This window comes from Narcine bancroftii, chromosome 7, assembly GCF_036971445.1.
Source record: "Narcine bancroftii isolate sNarBan1 chromosome 7, sNarBan1.hap1, whole genome shotgun sequence".
Taxonomy (NCBI): domain Eukaryota; kingdom Metazoa; phylum Chordata; class Chondrichthyes; order Torpediniformes; family Narcinidae; genus Narcine; species Narcine bancroftii.
In genome coordinates, this window is record NC_091475.1 from 150,914,329 (window position 1) to 150,940,134 (window position 25,806).

Sequence of the window (25,806 nt, forward strand, 5' to 3'; positions counted from 1 at the left end):
GTTCACCACTCTGATAGCACTGGGGTATCACTGCTGCATATGGTACCCAAGGCTTCTGGGGAGTGAGACCTTGTGAAGATTATCAGCATCTGAGTGACATCACTGCAGTAGATCACTACCCAGTTCCCCATATAAAGGATTTCTCTATGATCCTTCATGGAGCTAGGATTTTCTTAAAAATCGACCATGTGCCCAGGTACCAGCAGATCCCAGTTTACCCAGAGGACAATCCGAAGACTGTTTACCCAGAGGACAATCCGAAGACTGTTTACCCAGAGGACAATCCGAAGAGTGTTTACCCCGAGGACATTCCTAAGACTGTTTACCCAGAGGACATTCCCAAGGCTGTTTACCCAGAGGACATTCCTAAGACTGTTTACCCAGAGGACAATCCGAAGACTGTTTACCCAGAGGACAATCCGAAGACTGTTTACCCAGAGGACATTCCTAGGACTGCCTTAATTACCCCTTTTTGGTGATTTGAATTCCCCTGTATGCCCTTTGGTTTAAAAAGCACCTCCCAAACATTTCAACGCTTAATGGACACAATGACCCGGGGGCCTGGATTTGTTTATTTGGATGACGTCATCACCAGCCACTTACGGCAGCAGCACTAGGCCCATCTTCATCAACTAAGTCAGCTAGATGACCACGGGTTAGTGATTAACCTGGCCAAATGCCAGTTTAACTTCGCGTCAATCGATTTCTTCAGCCACCGCATTGATCAGCACAGAGCGGTTCCGCTATCTTCCAAGGTCGAGGTCATCTGCAAATTTCCAAGACCCTCTACCATCAAGGGGTTGCAAGAGTTTGTTGGCATGATTAACTTTTACCATCGTTTCATGCCAGCTTCAGCCAAAGTTATGCAGCCACTTTTCAAACTCTTGCCTGGACATCTTAAGGAACTGAAATGGGAGTGAGGAGTCACGTGATGGAGTAGTGGCCGGACGGTGAACTCCAGCCCTCTCCAGAAAAGTCGGGAAAAACAAGAGAAAATACAAAGGCACAGAAATACAAGTTAAAGAAAAGTGAGTATAAAGGTGGAAAGAAGATGGAGACAAAAGGAGAAAAATCAAAATCAACGGAAAGAAGAGAGGAAGAGAAGACAACGGAGGAAAAAGGTGAAGGCCTTACCTGTCCGAAGAGGCCCGCTGTGGAGAGAGGAGCCCACTACCTCAGCTCGGTAGAAAAAGAACTACAACAATGGCTCACAGAGCCGAGTAAAAGTGCGCAACCGCGCATGCGCGAGGAGTCGCGCATGCGCGATGCGCATGAAAAAAAACACACCGACGGGAGGGGGGACCAGCTGGGGAGTCGATCTCCACAGCCGGCAACGACAGCTGCAGAACACCTGCAGCAAGAAGAGACCACAGAAGACAATGGAAACAAGAAAGAAGAGGAGGAAAGGGCATCAAAGAAACAACAGATGGCCAACCCAGAGGAAGAAGAAGAGGAAGAATACAGTGAAATAGATAAAGGGAAAGGCAAGGTAAAGGATATACTTGCTCTTGTTAGAGGATACATGGAGTCATTTAAAGAATGGCAAACACAGGAATTCAATGATTTAAGAAGAAGAATAAACAACACAGAAAAGAAAATAAATAAAATGGATATGACCTTAACAGAAATGGGGGAAAAAATGGACAAGATGGAAGAACGGGCAATAGCAGCAGAAATGGAGGTAGAAGACTTAAAAAAGAAATTGGAGGAATCTAATAAAAAAACTAAAGAGACACAAGAATTACTAGCTCAAAAAATAGATATAATGGAAAATTATAACAGAAGAAATAACATAAAGATAGTGGGCCTTAAGGAAGATGAAGAAGGCAAGAATATGAGGGAGTTTATAAAAGAATGGATCCCTAAGGCCCTAGGATGTCCAGAACTACAGCAAGAAATGGAAATAGAAAGGGCACATAGAGCGCCAGCTGGTTATGCTCGGCCTGTGGACCCTGGGATACTGCTTTTAACAGGTAAGTGCCATTTCTACCCCTTAATTTGTCTTCAATTTGGATGTAGGCCCAACACCCTCAAATAGATGACAAATTAACATCTGGCTTGAGGTGGTGCCAGACAGAGAACAGAGCACTCACAAGCCGGGCTGTCTAGCCTAAAACCAGATGTCTGACCACCCTACCCAAAGCACCCTCAAGTGCCAGGATTCCATGCTTGGGGGTCAATGAGGGACCATATAGTCCCTGAAAGAGTTTACGGTCCAGAATGTTTGGGGACTCCTGGTCGAGAAGGTCATCGTAGTTTACAGGATGCAGAAAAGCAGCAGGTGGAGTACATGAGCATGAACTGATACACTTTGGATGGTCAAACTTCCAAAGATACTTAACAGTGTAGAAGAACCAGAGAGATCAGGGTCCAAGTCCATAAATCACTCAAGGTAGCTGCACAAGGCGATTTGGTAGGGGTGGGCTTCATAAATTAGGGTATTAAGTTCAAGAGCACAAAGGTAATAAAACTCTGGTTAGATTATACATGGAGTTCTGATTGCCTCATTACAGGAAGGACATGGAAGTCTTGGAGATGGTGCATTGGACAGCCAGCACCTATTTCCTGAGGTGACAATAGTTTCAGTGAGACATCAGAGGTAGGTTTTTTTTTTACATAGGTGGGTGCCTGGAATGCACTGCCAGGAGTGGTGGTGGAGGTTGGAACAATAGGAAATAAAAACAAAGGGTTGTGGCGTAGGTTTACATCTCTCTCTTCATTATAGAAAGGTAACCTTGATTAGAGGGAGGGGGTAGATTAGATTATTTTGGTTCATTAGTTTTAGGATTTTTTTGAATTTTAGTATAACAGTCCAATAAATGGGTTTGGCCTGGTTGTATGCATTATGTCCATCACTAGAGAGTTATTACAAGTAGCTATTAATGTAGTTATGCATTTTTTAACTCATTATTTTTTCTCCTTTTTAATATCATTTACTTGTACACAATTGATTCATTATGTAATCATCATTTATTATGTATGCTTATGTTATACACAATAAAAATATTTAAAAAGTAGGCTTATATCATGGGCCGAAGGGTCTGTACTGTGTTGCAATGTTATATTCTTTTTAAAAATCATTCAACTAACAAATAATTAAAACATTAAAATAGAAGGAAACAAAACATTATAATTTTTACAGAGTTGATGATTCTTTGAAAAGAATCAGGTTGCCATTCAAACATCCATTCTCCCTGGTATAACGGTGATGGCAGATTGTAAAGTGTGTCCAGATGGTCAATTTGTGTCCTCTCCTACTCCTTACAGACTCAATGATGAGTCCAGGAATGGAGCAGACAGTCATAGGTGCCCGCCAGGATTTCTTAAAATCCTTGGTTTGACTATGCATGTGCGAAAGTTCAATAAAGGTACAAATGGTTGATACCCTTCTGTTCCCTTTGGAATTAGTGGGAAAACAATATTGCTTAACAATGTTATACAGTGATGTGCATTTATGTGAAAGGCATATTCCAAATCAAATACAAATCCTTAAAGCATTTTTGTAATCAGACCACCCCCCCCAATAAAAATGGCGAAGCTGCCGGAGCTGCTGTAACAGCAGCGCTGTCGCTAATGCAGACCCGGGAGAGTGAGGAACTGTGCTGCTCTGAAGGGTTCAACTGCCTGGTCCTAATGCTGGTGCCTTCGAATCTGCAACCACAGGTCTGTGCCCATGATGCCAGCACCTGTGCTCAGCAGTGGCCACAAGGAGATGCAGACTCTGGGGAGCAGCGGGCCAGCACAAGAGACCTGAAACAGGGAGAACAACCTCATTGAGAAGGAGAAGCAGAAGAGACAAACCTACAGGAGGGTGACCATGGCAGCAGGCCAGTGAGGGATGGAGCAGCTGTGGCAATGCTGTCTGGTGACCTGCATGGGCTGGAGGTTGTTGAACATTGGCTCAAGGGAACTAGACCAGTCAGAATTTGAGAGGGCATTGAGGGCAAGAAGGGCTGCCAAAGGCTTCAGGTGCTGAAGGCTTCCTGATTGTGTCGGAGATTTGGATCTGAAGCTCAGGTTGTTGATGGATCGATCAGTAGTCTGTTAGGCTGCACAAGTGCTGGAGAAAAATCCATGGACACAATATCTGAAGGGTCTCGCTTTTGCTTTTCTCTCTCTCTCAGTGTAAGGGGCACTAGGTGACATTAATGGTGACCCTTTGTCTGCCTTATGGCAGGCAGGAGGCAATTTTATGTAATATTACTTGTTCGACACTATTACATGATAATAATGGAATCTTGAATCTTATAATGGCATTTGTGTGCTTGTATCCACTTATTCATCCTTCTGGCCGAACACTAAGTAAGTGTTCAAGGTCAGAGAAAAATATATGCTAAAATGTGAATAGTTAATTTTGATTTTTTTTTCCTCTTTGGGAAGCACTACTTCCCATAGAGTTTTAAAATAAGCATCGTCTTCTGTAATAACTTTAATATTTGATGTTTCATTTTCATTTACCATTGATATTTTGCCCTCTAAAATTTGCAGCTTTTCCTTTAAGTGTTTGTTTTCTGCTTTAAGGGATTCAAACTGGTCCATGGTCACCTGGAATTCAGATAAAAGGAGTTGCAGTTTACAATTTGTTAATTGCATTTGAGATTTTAAAACTGTGTACATTCACGTAACAAATGGATAATGTTCCCATTTTGCTAGCATGAGAGCATCAGACGTCCTTTGTATTTTCTTTCAAACATTGGAAGAATACACTCTCTAACATTAAAAAGAAACTTAGCTCCTGGGAATGAATGCTACCAAGCACATTTATCATAACCACCAAATACAATTATGCTTTCATTGAAATTCAATCTAATATCTAACATTCAAGACCAACATGAATAATGCTGATTTATCTGTTTTTTGACAGATTGACATCAAGCTGCAGGTAAACTGATCCTTTCCAAAATGCAGAACTAATCATCTTGTTGTTTTAAACTCCAGCTCATAAATTCACATGAATAGGAGCAATTTTAAATAATCCTTTCCAGCATCCACTGTGAAGAGACTTAAAATTAAAAATATTCTCCAACATGGAAACATTACAACTCTGATAAAGCCTTTAATATTGGAATCAAATTCCATTATTCTAGATTACCTATTTAAAATTAATCTTTACTTTTCATGCCCTTATAGCAGAGCAAAAGAAGGCAAAATGGAAAATGACATAAAGAATGATCAGTGAAGGCTTCTTAATAAGTATCGAGTAACATATAATTACAAAGGTTTGAGAGAATTGTGTTGCACAAGAGAATTGGTATTTATTCTTCAAACTTTATGTACAAACAGCACATTTCTGAACATTTAAAATTTTAAATTTAAATATACAACATGGTAACAGGCCCTTCCGGCCCATGAGCCAATGCCACCCAATTACACCCAATGACCTTCAACCCTGATATGTTTTTGATAAAACTTTAATTCAGAAAAGTATACCATCTTCACCTAAAAAGTTACCAGAGGCCTCTTAGAAGAACAGCAAATCAAAAAAATGAGATCAGTAACATGTCAATTTAGGTGTTTCTTGTGAATATACCATTTTATAGACACAATATTGGTCTTTTTATTAAAAATTCAGTTTTGAGTTGCTTTTCCAGATGAGCAATTTTCTGTACCAGTAGCTACGGTAATTTCTTTTTGACCAAGCACTGCAGCGAGTTTAGAGAACTCCATAATATTTGGGTCAGTTCAGCAGCACTGGTCTTCATACGTTGTAGCACGACAAAACAGGTGGGCATGACATATGCCTCTTTAAAGCGTCTAATGCGTTCTGTTGCTGCTCTTGCCACGTCTACTCCACATCTTTATGCGTCAGCTGTCTCAGTGGAGCTTTGAGTTCGCTCGAGTTCGGGATGAACGCCCAAGTAGTTCACCATACCAAGGAATCTTTGTAGGGCTGTCACATATGCTGGAACTGGCTTCTCACTGATCGCCTTTTGAGTTTTTGAGTGGTCTACCTTCAGGCCTCTGCTAGTAAACACATGACCTACGTCGCTGACCTGATTCAGTTGGAATATGTGCTTCCAGGGATTGAGCCTAATGTTCACCTTCCTGACTTGGTCAAGTATCTTCTTTAAATTTGCATTGTGTTCCTTTAAATTCTTGCCACCCATGAGTATGTCATCGACTATGATGGCACAGGGGTACCCAGCAAAAATTTGCTTCCTGTATCTCTGGAATACTTTGCTGGCCAAATTGATTCTGAATGGCATCCACAGAAATCTGTATTGTCCAAACCCAGTGATGAATGTGGTCACTAGTGACAATTTGTAGTCAAGCTTGATCTGCCAGTGGTTTTTGCATCTGGAACTGAGAACACAGTTGCGCCAGCCATTTGAGTGGCAACTTCCTCCATGGTTCAAATTAAGTGGTGCGGTCTCTTCAGGGCTGTATTAAGGTCTCACAGGTTTATACATATTCAGATCTCTTGTCCATCTTTCTTCTTGGCAGTCACCATGGAGGACACCCATGGTCTTCTAGCCTTAATTGGTCATGAGTGTAGAGTTCCGGTAGATTTTTGTTCCTCTGTCAAAGTAATACTTTTGCTTTTCTTTTTGTTGTTCTTTGAACTTCCTCACTTTCTCCCCCTCTTTTGTTTTTATGAGGTTCTCCTGAATGGGTAGGGTTGATCTTAGACTACATCCCATAGGAGTTGTGCTGGTGACATACCACACTTGAGCAGCATTGTGCAGTATACTAGCATACTCTGGTAGAAGTCTGTTCCACTGTCTTTTGCCTTGTACATTAGTCTTTACACTGTCTGTACCAATTTTTCCACTAAACCATTGGATAGTGGAAAATGATGACTTGACATGGTGTGTACAAAGTACCACTCTTTGGCAAAATGTCAGATCTTTGAATTACAAAACTGGGTTCCATTGTCTGCGAAGACCTTGTTTGCCACAGCATGTCTGGAGAAAATGGCTGTCATACTGGTTATAATAGCATCTGCAATGGAGGTGTTCAGTTTATACACCTCTGGATGTAGGGAGTAATAGTCTGTGACTACAAGATAGTCCTTCCCTTGACATTTGAATAGGTCAGCACCTACCTTCTGGTAAGGTCTGTAAGGTGCTAGATGTGGCTTTAGTGGTTCTGCAGGATTACTTGCTTGGTATTTCTGGTATATTGTACACTTCATTTCTTACATCACTATTGATTCTTGGCCAGTACATCACCTCTCATGGTCTTTCTTACATAGATCCATTTTAGCATCTTTTTTTTCCCCCAGATTTTTTGGGATAAGGATTATGCTTCCTTTGTAGATGATGCCTTCAACCTCTGATAGTTCTGCCCTGCAGTTCCAGTATTCTGAAACGTCAGGTGAGCAGTCTTGCCTCATGTTGGGCCATCCATCCATGATGTGTTTTTCTCAGCTGTCTCAGTACTTCAATTTTGTTTGTTTCTGACTTTGAGCTTCATTTTTGCATCTGATATGGGCAGTGCACGTGATCAAGTCCACAAAGGCATTCACATCTTCATCCATTTTGTTGTTTGCAGGCTCTCTCGTGCCAACAGCCCTAGACAATGTGTCTGCTGTGTACATTAGCTTATCTAGAGTGTATGCCACATTCAGTGTATAGCTTTGCAGCCTAATCATCATTTTTTGTATTCTAAGTGGTGGGAGGGAATATAGATATATTTTTGGGAGATAAATTGGGGCAGGGTTTGTTAGTGTAGATCACATACAAACACTTTAAAACAGATCTTATTTAAAATACTGGTGCTCTGCTAATGCAATACATGTCTGGGCCTCAGAGCCTTTGCAAGAGCTTTGGAGAGTGCCCAAGAGATTTAACGAATGGATTGTTGTTTACAAAAAGGCAACAGATGAAAGAGTTTGTCAGAGCAGCCTTCTGTCTGCAGAAGAACTAAGAGAGTCAAACAGCGTTTGTGTGTGTGTGAGAGAGAGAGAGAGAGAGAGAGAGAGAGAGAGAGAGAGAGAGAGAGAGCTCACTTCTACAGTTTTACAGTTAGTAGCAGCAGCTGGGACTGGAACAGGACAAGCTGTCAAGCTTGTGGAAAACCCCATTTGGAAGACCATTTGTGAGTTCTTAGTTCAGCCTGGTCAAAGCCCTTGTGGTTCATGCAAGAGGCTGTTTAAGGTTTCACTTGGAATAAGAGAAACAAAAAAGCACTCTGTGGTGACCTGAAAGAAATAAGTTATCATCTGGAGAACCCTGAGGGAGCAAATTTCTTCAGCAAGACACTGAAGTGGCTGATGGAAGTAGATGTACAACAAATCTCTCTCTGAAAACTGACAAGAACCTTCCTGAGTGATAACCATTTACCTTTCAAGCACCAAAGCCTGGTGAACATTAAAAATATTAAATTCTGTCCACAGTATAAGAATTGCCTGCAACCAGTGAACTTGGAAGAATGAGAAGTGAGATTGGACTTTGAACCAAAGAACTTTCACACACATTACATACACGTGTGCTTAGAATTAGAAGGGGGTTAAGTTAGGTTAGTTAAGTCAGGTTAGTTAAGTCAATAGTGATAAGTTAAAGTGTGATACTGTTTTCATGTTTAAAGATAATTAAATGCAACTTTTGTTTAAGTAACCATTTGTCTTGGTGAATATCTATTGCTGCTGGGTTTATGGGTCCTCTGGGCTCATAAAAGTGGACATTCATTTAAAGGCTTTTAGAACAATGCAATCAAGGGCTTATGGTCAGTCTCTACACTGATTGGTTGTCCTGACACAAACTGATGAAATCTTTCACAGGCGTATGTGATGCTGAGCAGCTCCTTTTCAATTTGAGCGTATCGCATCTCTGCGTCTGTCATTGAGTGTGATGCATATACAATGGTTTGCCAGACATCATATTTTTGCAGAAGAACTGCACCGAGCCCACTATGTGATGTGTCTGATGATAACTTGATGTGTCTCATTGGGTTGTAAAACCTCAGAACTGGTTCCTCTGTGAGCAGTTTCTTTAGTTTCCTCCATGACTGTTCATGCTCATGACTCCACTCCCATTCAATGTTCTCAATGGAGCCATCTTTTCTGAGAGGTTGGATATGAATTTACCCATATAGTTGACCATTCCATGAAACCTCTGTACATCGTTTTGCATTGTGGTCTTGGTATGTTCCCAATGGTGGACATCTTTCTGGAATCAGGTCTGATGCCCTCACTGCCAATAATATCTCCTACAAATGTTAGTTTTGTCACCCCGAGTTGGCATTTCTCTCTATTCAGCTTCAGGTTTGCTTCAGCACTTTCCTTAGTCTCTCATTGTGCTCTTCTCTCATAGTTCCCCTACTATGATGTCATCCATTGAGGTATCAACTCCGTCCAGGTGTTCATAGACCATATGGATAGTTTTGTGATACACTTCAGGAGTTGAGGCAATTCCAAATGGTATCCTTAGAAATCTGTATCTGCCAAATTGACTATTGAACGTGCACATTCTTGAACTTGCTTCATCCCATTTTAACAGCCAAAATCTTGATGGTTCATCTAATTTGCTGAAAAACTTTGCATTTGCATACTGTGACACGATTTCTTCATTCATTGGAAGCTTAAAGTGTTCTCTCTTTATTGCTGTTTAGAACTTTTGGATCCAAGCAAATTCTAAGCTTTCCATTCTTTTTGTCCACAACAATGAGTGAACTCACCCACTCCATTGGCTCATCTATCATCTGAATCATGTTCAGGCTTTCCATCATGTACAACTTTGATTTTAGTTGCTTTTGAAGTGCAAATGAAACTTTTCTGCATGGATGTATTATTGGTAGCATATGTTTATCCACCCTGATCGTGTCTTCTCTTAGAAGACAGCCTAGATCCTGAAATAGGTTATTATACTCTTTCCTCTTTCATGAGTTTATCATAGATTGCCTCTCCTTTGCTTTCCACAACGAGAACTCTTTTTACCAGGTTCAATTTCTCACTGGCTGTTAAACCTAGTATGCCCTGTACATTCTTTGGAACAATGATGAATGCTAGCATGTGCTCTTTGTCCTTCTGTTTCACTTTGACCATGGATTCTCCTTGCACTGGTATATTGGTACCTGAATATATGGTCACCTTCACTTTTGTTCCATACTTCTTTGGTCTGGGTCTAATCTTCTTAAAATTAGTCTCTGATATTACATTAATTTGTGCTCCAGTATCCAATTTAACTGAAATGTGTATGTCACTCACTTTTAATCTTAACATCCAGTCTTTTTTCTTTCTTATTTTCAGTCACAATATCAACATAGAATTCCTTTATATCCCTTTCATCTTCTGCATGAACCTTGCTTTGTTGCACTTGGTTCCTACAGCAACAGGCATAATGGTTGCTTTTGTTGCACATTTTACCATATGCTGGCCACTTTTTTGCTAGGTGTGTTCCACATCGACGACATGGATTCCGATAGTCCCTTTCATTTTTGTTCGCTGGCCACAACTCTTTCCACTTTGGTGCGCTTTTTGTTAAACAGTTTAAGTTTGCTCTTGCTCACTGACTGCATGATGCAGCTAGTTTCACTGAGCAGCTCTTTTGCCTGCACTTTTACAGTTTCTGTAGCCCTACAGAGTGCTATGGTTTTTTCCAGGTCTCATAGCAGTCTTTTCCTTAGACTCTTATCTGGAATGCTACACACAAGTCTGTCTTTTATCAGTGAGTCAGTCAGTCCACCAAATTCACACGTTTTGCTTCTGTTTCTCAATTCAGTCACATACTGATCAATACTTCTGTTTTCTGCACATGTGGAAAATCTGTGCCTCTCAAATGTCACATTACATTTAGGTATGCAGTACGCCTCAAACTGTTCCATTACTTTTTCCATTTTGTCTCCTTCAGCAGCAATTGTGAAGTTATTATACATCTCCAGGGCTTCATCACCCATGATGCAAGAAAACTGACACTTTTACTTTATCACTTTTCTCATCAGCTCCAACTGCCACTAAATACAATCCATAACATTGATTGTATCTGTTCCAATTTTCAGCCACATTACGTGTCAATTGAGGTTTCGCAGGTGGGTGTAATCATTTTTCAGTGTTAACTTCTCTTTTTCTTGCTAATTTGTGGAGAGCTACTTTCACTTTCACTGATCAGTTGCTGACTTTAGATTTTTCCTTTCAAAGTATTTCCTTTTAATTTCGTCATTCCACTTCTGGCATCACGTTTCATCTTGTTTTTGTATGTGTGAGTTCTCAGGCAACACATTGATGAAAGAAAATGTTCTTTAAAGTTGTTGCAAACCTCCATTACGGATCTCTCATACAGCAGTCCATCTGTCTGCATGAGCCCATGCTGGCAGCTAAGTATAATCAAACAGGAACTATGATCCTTTAGACATTACTAGTAGTAATGCAAACATGATCACTATCATTACACACTTTAGTCACGTGAATTGTTTGATTTCAAATTTAAAATTGTGGAGCACAGGGGCAAATAAAGGAAAAAAAATGTCTTTGTCCCAAACATTATGGAGGGCACTCTAATTCCCACCAACTCAGAGCTATGTGTGCGCTCCTTCTCACAAAGGAAACTTCTCAATTTTAATAGAAAAATAAGAAAACTTCAAAAATATTTTTCAGATCATGTGTTCTTTCTCATTTTATTGCTAATTACTTCAAGTAACTTTATTTTGAAGAAAGAAGAGCATCAGAGATGCTATGTTTACAGAATAAATCCATAAAGGAATAAAAATGTTTTACATTATTGTTAGTCTTATGACTGATAGGGCAGTTACTATTTTATCAGAAAAACACATCTTCATCACAAAATTATCCCAAATTTAGAGCAAAAACTTAATAAATTATCAAGTCGAGGAGAAATGAAAGTCATAAAATGTTACAGATTTTGGTTCTCAATTTGAGATTAAAACATTGTTAGAATGGAATTCTAAAGATTATCAAAAGATTCACATATGGAAAAAAATTTCTTAACAAGCAAAATTACATTTTTTTTTGTCATCTCTATTGTGGACCATGAGGTCAGGAACCTTTGCCGAGATGTTAGGTTCCTGGAATGTGCTGTCAGGATGGGGATGTGTGGGCAGTTGGAGTGGAAGCAGATATGTTAGTGACATTTAAGAGGCATTTGGACTGGCACATGAATATGCGGGGAAGGGAGGAAATGTACAGGCAAATGGGATTAGTTTACTTTGGCATCATGGTCAGCATAGACTTCGTGGCTGAAGAGCCTGTGGTTGTGTTGTACTGTTCTATGTGCAATGATCCCTCATTTTATCCTGCCCGACAGCAATGCAATACACAACGGATAACTGAGTATTCAACAAAGGAAAATGCACCAAAAGTAAAGATCCTGCTAAATAAATTGAAGTATGATTCTTTGGCCTCTTCAGGGAGAAATACTAGCTGATGACATGGTGAGATGGGTTGAGAAAGAAAACAAGTATAAAGTGGATGGGGCATGGTTAGACCACAGCAATAAAAGTCAGTAACAATTTTGTAATTGGACAGGTTCTGCCCTTTGTTTCCCAATATATGTATAATGTTTGTTTTTAAAATTCCATTTAATATAATTTTTGTTTAACAATTTAACAAGAAATTACATTCATAAATTATGAAAACTATTCATTCTTTTCAATAATTGAATTTAGAGTTCTTTCTGAGTGTTGGTTGCTGGAACTAATGTATGGAAAAACAAAAGTTACCTCAGGACATGATTTTGCCATTTAGGTTCCTGATGTAGAACAATTTTCAGAAAAAAAAAAATCACAGATCAAATATGAAGTTTGAATTTTTCATGAATGTTATTTTACAAATTGAATACCATGCAAATGTCAAAACTTGCACCACAGCATACTAGTGATATTTACATACTTTATTGATTTCCGCCTTCCTTTCCATGTACCTATTCTGAAATCTTTGTAACTCTTCATCTTTTCTGCTCAGCTCATTCTTCTGCTCATTATTATAAGCATGTAATAAATCAAGCCTACAACAAAAAAATTCATGTAATCTTTAAACAACTTTTTTTGTAAATTTTATTTTCCATTTGCAAACACAAGTATGTTTCTTCATCTTGAACAATACATTACAATAGAAATGATGCAAAATGATACATAATTTTGTTTTATCCCCTTCCCAAAAAGAAAGCACAAAAAATTGGAGTAGATATTTTTTGAGATTACATAAACCAACATGTTATAACATATCAAAATACATAAATCTTGAGTTTTAAATCAATTCTAAATGTTACATTTCAATATATCTAATATTACTCCTAATTAATCATATATCTATTAAGAATCTCATACCTCTTCCTTCATCCAATTTAAATGCTGCATTAAATCAATTCTCCAAAAGTAAAAAAAATATCAATGTAATTGATACAACTCCATTCATAAACATATTTAATAAAAATATAACTCCCTCTATGGCACTAAGCAATATAGACCTCCCCCCTCTATCGTATGAAATGTGACTTATTGCCACAAACGAGCCCTTAAACAGCGGCCGACGGACTCCGGCACCTTTCACCTCCCAAATATTACATCAGAACAAAGTCTCTAATTTTCTAGTCCATTTCCCCATTCTAAATAGTTCCTTCTCATTTACTCAGCCTATTAAAAAGCAAAGTTTCCACCAAATCTGATTTGATTATAGCCGTGGTCTGAGAGTTCTATGTGCTTTTCAATTTCAATTGGACCTTTTATATTTTAAATCAATTCTAAATGTTAAATTCCAACATATCTAACAATAATCCAAATTAATCATGTATCCATTAAAATCTCATCTCTTCCAACATCCAATTTAAATTCCGTATTGAATCAATTCTCTAAAGTAAAATAAAACATCAACACAACTCCATTCATAGATATATATAGTAGTAGAACTTCCTCTCTCCCCACCTCCACCATTGGCGCTAAGGAAAAAAAGCACCACGCCCCTCTACTGTACAGGATGTGGCTCATTGCCACAAATGGGCCTATGAAAGGCAGCCAATGGACTCCGACACCCTTCACCTCCCAGGTATTACATCAAAACAGAGTCTCTAATTTACTAGTCCATTGTCTCATTGCAAGTAATTCCTTCTCATTTACTCGGCCTATTAGAAGGTAAAGTTTCCACAAAATCTGATGCCTGTTTGTAATCCATTAAAAAAATATTATTTTTGCCATCCGGTAATAATTATCATCATCAATGGATAACGTAATGTAAACTTGATTCCCTTTTCCCAAAGACTTCTCTTGACTTCATTAAACTGTCTCCTCTTTGCCAACAGCGGTGTAGTAATATCCTGATAAAAGAAAACCTTCAAACCATGATATTCAAGTGGACTTATCTTTATTCTTACTTTTTTTTGCTGCTAAGGCTAGGATCTTTTTGATTTTTTGAGCATTTAATTACTATAGAGCAAGGTATCTCATTTGATTGCAGTTGTGGTCTGAGGGTTCTGTGTGCTTTTTCAATTGGACCTTCAAATTGATTCAACCCCAGAACCTTCAGTACCCATCCTTGGAGAAACTAAATCATGTCATGCTTTTCTTCTCCTTCCTCCAAGCTGTCAACCTTAATGTTGTTTCTCCTACTAAAATTTTCCATCTTATCAATTTTTTCTGAATTTATCTTCCTCTCAACAATTTCTTCCTCAACTTCAGACTTCAAATTTTTCAGCTTCTCCTTTACACGTTTACCCTTTTCATAAGATTGATTTTCCTCGTTGTTGTTCTTGTACTTCTGTCATATTTGTTGATAACTGTTCATATTTTTCATTCATATCTAACTTCAGATCTTAAATCATCTATTTCTTTCCACATCATTTTGATATAATCCCATATTTCCCATACCATCTGTTTCAATTCACCATCAGAGTTCTCTTCATCCTTTTTTATAGCCTTAGTTTTGTATTTAACTTGTTTAACATCTTCATAAACTAAAGCAACCTCTCTAAATCTTGTCTGTCTTTGTTGTATAACACTTGCTAATTCACCACCGAAATCATTCATCTCACTTGAACTCGACATTCTGACCTTACTTAAAGAATTGGTTTTCTTTGATCCAACACCAACTTTGCCAGCCAAAAGGATGGTCACACTTGCTGCTGCTCCCAGCAACTTAACTCTCTGACGGGCCTTAGTTGTCACTGGAGATCTGGGATTTCTCTGCCTCAGAGGCCCTTTCTCATATCCATGAACAACACCTTCAACCACTCCAGCAACAACAATTCCTCTCTTCAAAGGCATTTTTAAAAAGTAAATGGACTATTCTTATCTTCTTTCTTTGTCTTTTAATCTCTGTTTACTTTAGCTAAATAATAATTTTCTTCTATTTTCCTGTGAGTTTAAGGATCCCACATCCTACGTTCTCCATGTCACATGACTTTCCTAATCAAACAACCTTATTTTCATGAAAATTATAAAGTTTATGAAGATTTTGATTTGTCCTGAATGTGAAGTTGACACTATTCTAATAAAAACTAATCCAATATCTATGTCAATATTATCAGTCAAATTTTGGTAACTTTTCTCAGTAATTAAATTCTGACTTCAAACTTAAATAAAAATAATGGTATTAATTACTATAATTAGCTATTGTACTGGTTACAAATGCTATTTTAAAGTTTAAGATTTATAAAAAGTATGCTAAACATGCATTGGTTCAGTCAGCAAGTTATATCATCTCCACAATCTTGAAGAAATATCATTTTATGTGACATTGCAATTGTAATAAAGACTAGCTTAATGCCCATATTGTAAAAAAAATTCAACTAAATTGTCATTGTGACATGTGGCAGACATTAGATTAATATGAAGGGTTCAAAGACCTTATCCATAGTTTAATTCAGTTAATGACTACACCAAATGTACAGCTTCATACATTTTGAGGTTGAAAGCGAAGTTCCAGATAAATTCAAAGAAGGTTGAATTTAAAAATAGAAATTTAAAAAAAAGAAAATAATATGATTGAACATGACTGCAAATGTACTTTGGAAAAACACATAAAAATTTAAAGTTAAATTCTGGTCAAATTTTAAGACTAAACATAGACAACCCCTGCATTCAGGGTTGGGTGGGGGTGGGGGTTTATGTGGTGTTATGTTCCAAAAAACATGTCCTTATTATGATCTTCCAGGATGCCATGATGTGTCACGGTGTTAAAAATGTGAGGGGGAAAATTATTTATTTATTTATTTTCCCACATATTTTGCAAAAACATTTTATTCTGTATCTCAAATTTCTGGGCAGTAATTTGAAAGTTTGCAAAGGCACACTATTGCTACCCATATGGCTGTTAAGTGGGGATTGTCTGTTTATATACATCTATAAAGTACATGTATTTTACACAGGGGGTCAATAAGCCAAATTACATCACGCTTTACAACAGCTGGAGAACTGATTGGCAAATTAATGCAGTATTTCGGAGCTGGATTCATATAATAATACATGAAGCAGACAGGTCATGAGTGAAGTTTCCTTCAATAAACCTCCAGTCTGTCATGGTTAGACAAAGTGACTGAAAGACAAGTTCACAGAAGGTTCATCCTTCAGTAAGAATAATTGTCCTTGTGTTCCACATTACGCTTTGTTCCACTTCCTTCAAACAGAATTTGCAATCACATTATTTAACCTTCTGCTGATTTCTGAACATCCAGAAACTTTCTGCCAATTTTTACCCAAGTACTGTGCAGTTAATTAACATTCCATTGCTTCCATCTCCCGAACAACCACAATCCAACACTTAACCATATTGGGAACCTGTGTTGCTTGCCTGTACCAATAATTTATCAGTTTATGACCCAGGATGATCCCTATGGTAACCCATCAGTTAGAGTCAACCAAACTCAAAGCAACTAACTGCTTAATTATGCAAAAAAATGACAGTATCAAAAAATCCATTAAATTACAACATGCAACCATTCTCGAACCTTAACAGTAACTGATTGCTTAGGGATCCTCGAACACAAAAATTGATATGGTTAACTTCTATATTTCTGAAAGAACAAATAAATGCATCAGGTATAAAATGGTAGCATATTCCAACCCAATGGCTTGCCATCAGACCAATATGGTTAAAAATGATCCATTATCAAATGATTTTTTTTATGATTAACGTGGCTTTGCATTTTTAACTCATCTAGTTCCACAGAAACTGCACCAGCTTGTTACATACAACCAATTGTTTGCAAAGAATCAACATCCTATCGCCTTCCTCCCCACCCACTACCCAACTCTTCATAGAGCTACTTTAATAGATTTATTATCTGTCCACTACACATTAATTCCCAATGAAGGACTCGGGCCTGAAACCTTGACTGGCTTTCACTTTATAAGGATGCTGCATGACCTGCTGAGTTTCTCTGGTACCTTAGTGACCCAGAGATGCAAGATTTTAGATAAATCTCAGTCCAGTTAATGCTTTGAGCCCTCAAACCATTGAACAAATCACACAACCCTTCCCATGAAGCTCTGTTGCAAGAAACACCTTGTTTGTGCATTTGGCATCTCAGGAGGTCACCAAGTAGATTGGCAGATTGGACGTGCATGTGTAACATTTTTGTCATACAAAAGATATATCAGTACAAATCCAACACAAGAATTAGTTGAATGAGAACCAAATCAAACCCCACATGACCATTAGCAACACAAAGGTCTTCTTGCAAGTAATTTCAACACTGCTCAGAGGAAGAAATAAATATTTCTATTTATTTTTCTTTGATTTCATTTAGAAATGCTATAATGACAATTCTGCACCTACTCTGCCTTTAATCTCATGATCTCCGCCTGCAGTACTGTTTTATTTGTATTGCTTGCTTCGAGTTGCTTCAATGTGCTCTTGAGTTCCATTTCAAGATTAGTTTGTTCCATTGGCCTACAGAAGAAAGTAAAACACAATTAAATAGTGCTTCTCCCTCTCAAACGAGGGATGCTCTCCCTTTTCTGGTGCCTGCGCCATTCCTCTACTTCCCCAGAGTCTGCAATCCCTCATGGCTGCTGCCAAACATTAGCACCCCCATCTAGGGTGCAGATTCTACGCTGGCAGGATTTTAAATCAAACTATCATTTGCTCCTTTAACAGGCCATTCAAATCCTGCACTGAGCCAATGGCAGTTGGACCCTGCGGGAATGCTGTGTCTCTGCTCCCCACTCGCCATGGGTCCGCACTAGTGGCAGTGCTACCATTACAGTAGCTCTACCATTTAAAAAAAATACAAAGTAAATTTGTCAGAAAGTGCAATGCACAAAAAATGCTGGAGAAACTCAATAGGTCATGCAGTATTTATAGGAAGCAAAGAGTAACCAATGTTTCTGGCCTGAGCCCTTTGTCCACCTTGACGATGGGCACAAGGGTGAAAGACTACAATCACAGTTTCTACAGACATTCCTGTTTAACTCCATGTGTCAGGAAGGTCAGTTTAAACATATAATGCTCTTTAGGGATGTCGACAGAGGGACAAACAGCAGAGAAATAGGTCCTTTGAACTACTGAGCCCGTCAACCATCATCCGATGTGTTTCCAACAATTTCTGCTTTTGTTTGCAGCGTCTGGAGTTTTTGATTTTTTTCATATTTTCAAAAAATATTTGAAATATTTTAAGTGTATCCTTAATATTAAACTTTGACATGAAAATTAATGGTTCTAGAAGATGAAGGGAGATTTACTGACCCAGTGAAGGAGCTGAGGGTTACTACCATCCCATAACCAGGAACTCAACTGTCACCAATTCCATTCATCTTTTTAAAACAGAGACAACACAAAGTTTGGAAAATGTGGCTCATTTTACATACTGTACTTTAAATGAAAAGCAAAATAATTGAAGTGCACAACACAGTGTGAGATTAAAAACATGATTTTGAGATTTTTAAAAATGATTTTGAAGAAGTTTACTTTCAAGTTATTAGTTGACAAAAGTGATTTTCCATGGATAAAATCAGTGCTTTATCTGGCAAGGATAATAGATCTTTGAACTTAACATTGGTGGTGAGTAAATTATTAGAAGAGATTCTGAGAGATAAGATGTTCATGCATTTGAAAAAGCAAGAACTGAACAGGAAGAATTAGATTGTAGATTTGAGAAGTAATCAAGAGGTAATGAAGTAATGAAGGCAGGGCGTTGACCCTGTCTACATTGATAAGGTTCTGCATGGTGGGGTGGTCCTGGTTATAACAGGGCTAATGAGCCAAATAAAAACATATTTGGCATGATTGTAGGTCACAGATTGGCAGAGGTAGGTTGTTTCTTAGAGTGGAGGCCTGTGAGAAGTGATGTGTTATAGGGATTAATGCTGGTTTATCAGTTATACCCAATGATCTGGATGAGAATGCATGTGGCATTGTAACAAGTTTGCAGATGATACTAATATAATAATGAGAAATGATAACTAAGATTGCAATGTGATCTTGATCATCTGAGTCAATGGGCCAAGGATTAGCAATTTTGTCAAATCAGGACTTGAACAGTAAATTGTAGGATTCTAGGGAATGTTGTAGAATGGAGAGACCTTGGGGTGTAAGTAGATAGTTCCCAGAGAGTGGAAACAAAGATAAACAGAGTGCTGAAGAACATATATGGCAGATTTACTTTCATCAATCAGGACACCAAGTACAGGGTTTGGGACATTATGTAATAGCAGTACAAGATATTGTCAAAGCTATATTTGGAATACAATGCAATTTTGGTTGTTGTTAAACTGGAAAAGGTGCAACATACAAAATATTACCAAGATATTTCTAAGAAGAGGCTAGACAAATTAGAACTTTAAAAAAAACTGGAGCATAGGAGGCTAAAGGGTGTATGGAGGTATAATAATCATGAGCGGCATAGATAAGACAATTAGTCACAGTCTTTTCCCCAGTATAGGAGAGTCAAAATTTGAGGGGGGTGGGAGAAAGAGGAAATATTTAAAATGGACCTGAGAAGCAGTCTTTTCCCACAAAAGGTGGGATATATACAGGACAAGGTAGCAGAAGAAGTGGTAGAGGTGGGTATAATTATGACATTTAACAGATGGTTAAGGGGATATGGACCAAGAACAGGCAAATGGGATGAGCTCAGAAGGGCAAATTAGTTGGTAAGTGTGGGTTGGCTCAAAGGGCCGATTCCATGCTGTATAACCATGACCCTTACATACAGAAAGGCTTTTGCACCAAGGATGTTTCAGACACTTAATAAACAGTTCCTTACTACAGTTAGTCTTGCAAAATTTGCGGAAATATTTTGCATAGTAAAGCAAACAATGTTTGGTCATAATGAACTTCTGCCTTTGACTGCAATGTAATCCTTAGGTGACTCATGGTAAAGCTTCAATACAGCTATAGAGAGGTAGCATGAAAAAGAATCAAAAGGAGCAATTTTAATCCTGGTTAGAACATATCAACCAAAACCCTGCTCCATCTAAAAGTTTTACTTTTAAACTTCACTATTAAGGTGCTATATCTATACACACATACATTTACCTATTCATCTATTACATACACATACAAAACCAGAAATCAGAGAATTTTTTTTTTGGTTGGTTGGATGGATGATTTAGAAGAAAGTTCTGCTCTAATTTTTGTTTAATTGAAAATGTTCCAGTTTTTTTTTCCCCCAGAACACAAAACTTGAATGCAAGTGTAATTTTAAAATAAATCTCCAGAATGTGGACTGCAACTCATTGTCAACTCTGGCATACTCACCTCAGGGCATCATCTTCTTGCATTATGGATTGCTTGATTCTAGCTAGTTCCTTTCGTAGTTGTTTCTGCTCCAAGTGGTTCATGCACAGTAGATCATCACGTGACTGTAATTCAATTTGCAGTTCTGAAAGTTTTAATTCCATTTTCTATATATATATATATACAAAAATCAAAATTTGAATTAGATTACCAACTTATGCTACAAGATCAAGAATATTCAAAATGTATCACTTGTATCAATATATAGTAGGCCAAAATTTGCTCCCAGTTTCAAGCCACTTGTACTCACTGCAGACCACTGAACCGACCACATTCTAACATTCGGTGAAACTGCTTTTGTTGCTGCCCATTTGAAGCTCTCCTGGTTCAATAGGGTAAGGGTTTGCGCAGTGGTAGGATCATGCATCAAGTTGACAGGCAGCAGATTAATGGGATGGAGGCCAGGACAAATCCTCAAACAAAATGGTTAAAAAAAAAAACTGACTGTTGGCAAAGATATATCACATCTGAGACAACTGTCAAATCCACTAGGAACTTTTGACTTGTAATACATTTGAATCCCTTTGCCATTAAAAAAAAACATTTTAAAACATCAACATTACTACAAATATAAAGTAATTAAAATACAACTCAATAAGATATAATAAATATATTAAAATACTAAGTGGAATTATTTTTTTGAAATCTAAATGATCATATACAGAATCACTCTCTCACCCACCCTCTCCATTCAGAAGAATGGTCGGTTCTTGATTCACAAGATAATGGAGAGAAAGGAGGAGGATCAGGCTGAAAGGAACCGGGTACTGATTTGAATTGTGGAGTAGACTCAATGGGCTGAATGGCCTAATCCTACTCTAAAGTATTATGGTTTTAAGTTGTTTAGCAAGCAAATATTGGGAAATTCCAGCAATTATGTCCTCCTCTAGAGAGCAACAATGGAGAAATCACTGCCATTGCTTGGCGAATAAATTTGGAAATTTTGCATTGGTAGAAAAATGTGTGCAAAGACTGAGAAACGTTTGTAATTTTTTGTGATTCTAGCGCAAATACACACGTGGCTATATCCAATGGAAAATCTGTCTTGAGGAAAACATTTAAAAACAAAACAAAATTTTGTTGCTCGTTTTAACACATTGTAAAGATCAAATATCAAGATTAAAATCATGAATTAAGGAAAGTGAGGGGAGAAGACAACTCAAACAAATTTGCAATCTTTCAGATGATTTTTTTTCCCCCATGCATTTATGAGGTAAAATACATTTTCTCATGTGCAATGCTTTTGGAAATAAAAACTCCAGAGACTCTTCCATTATTCTAAGCATCAAGACGTCATTTGAGGAAGATTTTGAAATGCTATTTTTAAAAACTTAACATTGCATTGCCAGATATAAACATGAACTACCAGTAATAATAAGATTGAGCCTGCTATTTTAATTATGACTGAAGCAAAACCTCTTGACTGCCTGGAGAGTGCACTAACCCATAATGGGTATTGCTGGCATACACAAACCTTCAATCCCCAATTGCTTTGCAATAAATGGATTGATAGAAACTTAAGATCTGGACTTGTATATGTACAGCCTGTTACATTATTAATTATGCTTACAAGTAGCTTTGTGAAATCCCAAAAAATCTCTTAAAAAGGAGGGGGAGATTTGACATACACCAGATATACTTTTGAGACTCAAAAACCACTCCTTGCTGACCAATGAAAACTGATTTGGCGCACAAGTCAACCCATGAAAAATCAAAAAGACACCAACTACAACAGATTTTCATTGAAATTTATATTGAAAACAACACATTTAGGACCCTTCAAAAATCACTATCATTATAATCTTCTGAGGCAAAGGTAGCGCCAAGCACATCCATACTCTCACTGTTTAATTAGTCATACGGGCCACAATCTCTATCTGATGAGGTGGCTTCAGCTTTGTCATCGGTGTCCAATAAATTATCTTCCATGCCATCAATTGCACAAAAGATACCATACTTTTTAAACAATTTTATCAGTTTTTACTTAACTTTATCCCATGCCTTGAGTACGAAGTCACACAATACATCAAGCGATGCAGCGCGCGTTTCCCCACCTTTTGTGAGCAATTTTTCTGCACTTGACATCCATGCATTCCATTCCTCATGCACATGGTCTTTGAATGGCTTGTTCAACCAGACATCAAAAGGTTGCAATAAAGACAGGTCGCCTAACAGTAGCAGTGAGGTTAGTGAAGGGGTCATGAAGGAAATTGGTAATGCGTGCAACAAAGGGATAGCAGTTGTAATGGGTGTCTTTAATCTACATGTAGATTGGGTGAACCAAATTGGTAAGGGTAAGGTTGAAGAGAATTTCATAGAATGTATGCTGGATTGTTTTCTAAATCAGCATGTTGAGGAACTGACGAGGGAACGAGCCATTCTAGTCTGGGTATTGAGTAATGGAGAGGGGTTAATTAGCAATCTTGTGAGGAACCCCTTGGGCAAGAGTGACCACAATATGGTGGAGTTCTTCATTAGGATGGAATGTGACAGAGTTGATACGGATACAAAGGTTTTGAACTTGAAGAGGGGTAACTTTGGTAGGAGGAGATGTGAATTGGCTAAAATAGATTGGCAAATGGTACTTAAAGGACTAACGGTAGAAATGCAATGGCAATCGTTTAAGGATAGCTTGGAGCAAGTGCAGAAAATGTACATCCAAATTTATACAAAGAATAAACTGAGGAGGATAGTGCATCCGCAGCTACCAAGGGAGATCCGAGAGAGTGTCAAATCCAAAGGAGGAGCTTACAAATTAGCCAAAAAGAATAATATCCCTGATGATTGGGAGAAATTCAAAGTTCTACAGAGGAGGACAAAAGTATTAATTAGAAAAGTTAAAAAGGATTATGAGAGGAAGATGGCAGGGGACATAAAAAATGACTGTAAAAACTTTTATAGATACGTTAAGAGAAAGAGGTTAGTTAAGACAAATGTGGGTCCATTGTGGACAGAAACGAGTGAGTTGATCATGGAGAGCAAGGGTATGGCAGACTGTTTGAATGACTAGTTCGGTCTTCGCTAAGGAAGACATAACTAATCTACAGGAAATTATTGAGGATCGGGGATCTATTGTGACAGAGGGACTAAAGGAAATAATTGTAAGTCGAGAAGTTGTATTAGTTAAAGGCGGATAAATCCCCGGGGGTGGATAGTCTGCATCTGAGAGTGCTGAAGGAAGTAGCCCAGGAAATAGTGGATGCATTGGTGATAATGTTTCAAACCTCTTTGGATACTGGATTAGTTCCTGAGGATTGGAGGGTGACCAATGTAACCCCACTCTTTAAGAAGGGAGGGAGAGAGAAAAATCGGGAAACTACAGACAAGTTAGCCTGACATCGGTAGTAGGGAAGGTGCTAGAATCGGTTATTAAAGGTGCAATTGCAGTACATTTGGAAAGTAATGGTATCATCACACAGAGTCAGCATGGTTTTGTGAAGGGGAAATTATGTCTGACGAATCTAATAGAGTTTTTTGAGGATGTAACCAGTAGAGTGGATAGGGGAGTGATATATCTGGACTTTAAGGCGTTTGATAAGGTTCTGTGCAGAAGACTAGCATATAAACTTAAGGAGCATGGTATAGGAGGTATGGTATTAAGGTGGATAGAGAATTGGTTGAGGGACAGGAAGCAAAGAGAAGGAATAAATGGGTTCTTTTCAGAATGGCAGCCAGTGACTAGTGGGGTACTGCAGTGCTCAGTGCTGGGGCCACAGTTGTTTACGATATATATCAAGGACTTTAATGTGGGAATAAATAGCAGTATCTCAAAATTATCAGACGATACGAAGTTTGGTGGTAGGGTTAGCTGTGTGGAGGATGCTAGGAGAGTGCAAGGTGATTTGGACAAGTTAGGCGAGTGGGCCAGGATGTGCCAGATGCAATATAATGTGGATAAATGCAAGGTTATCCAGAGGATTATTATTTAATGATATCTGTTCAGGAAAAGGGGAGATGCAGCGAGACTTGGGTGTTGCTGTGCATCAGTCGTTGAAAGTGGGTGTGCAGGTGCAGCAGGTGGTGAGGAGGGCGAATGGTACGTTGGCGTTCATAGCGAGAGGATTTGAGTACAGGAATAGGGAGATCATGCTGCAGCCGTTCAGGGCCTTGGTGAGGCCACACCTGGAGTACTGCGTGCAGTTTTGGTCACCTTATCTTAGGAAGAATAGCCTTGCCTTGGAGGGGGTGCAGAGAAGGTTCACTAGGCTGATACCTGGGATGGAGGGGCTCGCAAATGAAGAAAGGTTGGATAGACTAGGCTTGTATTCTCTGGAATTTAGAAGATTGAGGGGGGATCTTATAGAAACTTATAAAATTCTTAAGGGTTTAGACAGACTAGATGCAGGAAGGTTGTTTCCAATGCTGGGAAAAAGCAGAACCAGGGGCCATAGTTTAAAGATAAGGGGGAATTTTTTTAGGACTGAGATGAGGAAATATTTCTTCTCTCAGAGAGTGGTAAATGTGTGGAATTCTTTGCCACATGAAGTAGTTGAGGCCCGTTCCCTGTCAATATTTAAATGTAGGTTAGATTTGGCCCTTGTGACCAAGGGGATTGGGGGTAAGGGGAGAAGGCAGGAACCGGGTACTGATCAGCTATGATCATAATGAATGGTGGTGTAGGCTTGAAGGGCCAAATGGCCTACTCCTACACCTATTTTCTATGTTTCTAAGATATCAAACCAACTGAAAGAACCTCAATGTAAGTATTATGCAGTGCTAATCTACTTTTTGTGATGTCAGTTAAATGGCTACAAAGCAGATCCAAGACCAGTAAACTCCGTTCCTTACATAAACCTACTGGTTGCCTGTTCCACACATTTCTATCCATAGTTTTACACCACTTTCATCCATCCATCCTTTTTAATGAAAATATACAAAAATACCCGCAGGGTATTTCATATTCAATTTAATTTTGCATTTGAAATTTACCATGCGTCTCAACTTTGTCCCATCGGTCATGCACAATAACACCACGGTAAACCTAGTCTTTTTGTGGCCTGTACTTCTGGTTTGCAGTTTTCATATCTTTCTATTCCACTGTTCTATTACCCATCATGTCAAAATTCATAGGGGTTTTGTTCAGGTTTGCAATATTTGCCAATGCAAACTTGTGTTTTTACGTGTTATGTATAATAAACTTTTGATCAAAATCTTTTTAGTTTGAGTAATTTAAAAAAAATCTT

At 38.4% G+C, this 25,806-nt stretch overlaps 1 protein-coding gene across 10 annotated transcripts in view; it reads right to left on the reverse strand.

Moving 5' to 3' along the window:
• Positions 1–25,806, reverse strand: part of LOC138739221 (deuterosome assembly protein 1-like) — a 78,427-nt gene that overhangs the window by 24,050 nt on the left and 28,571 nt on the right. For 9 of the 10 annotated variants that reach the window (XM_069890836.1, XM_069890833.1, XM_069890832.1 and 6 more), the window contains 4 exons: positions 20,585–20,730; positions 17,663–17,776; positions 12,785–12,899; positions 4,459–4,545 (listed from right to left, as the gene is read on the reverse strand). In XM_069890836.1, coding sequence (XP_069746937.1) covers positions 4,459–4,545; positions 12,785–12,899; positions 17,663–17,776; positions 20,585–20,730 — 462 coding nt within the window. The remainder of the gene's footprint in view (positions 1–4,458; positions 4,546–12,784; positions 12,900–17,662; positions 17,777–20,584; positions 20,731–25,806) is intronic. The other variant, XM_069890834.1, reaches the window with a different exon arrangement.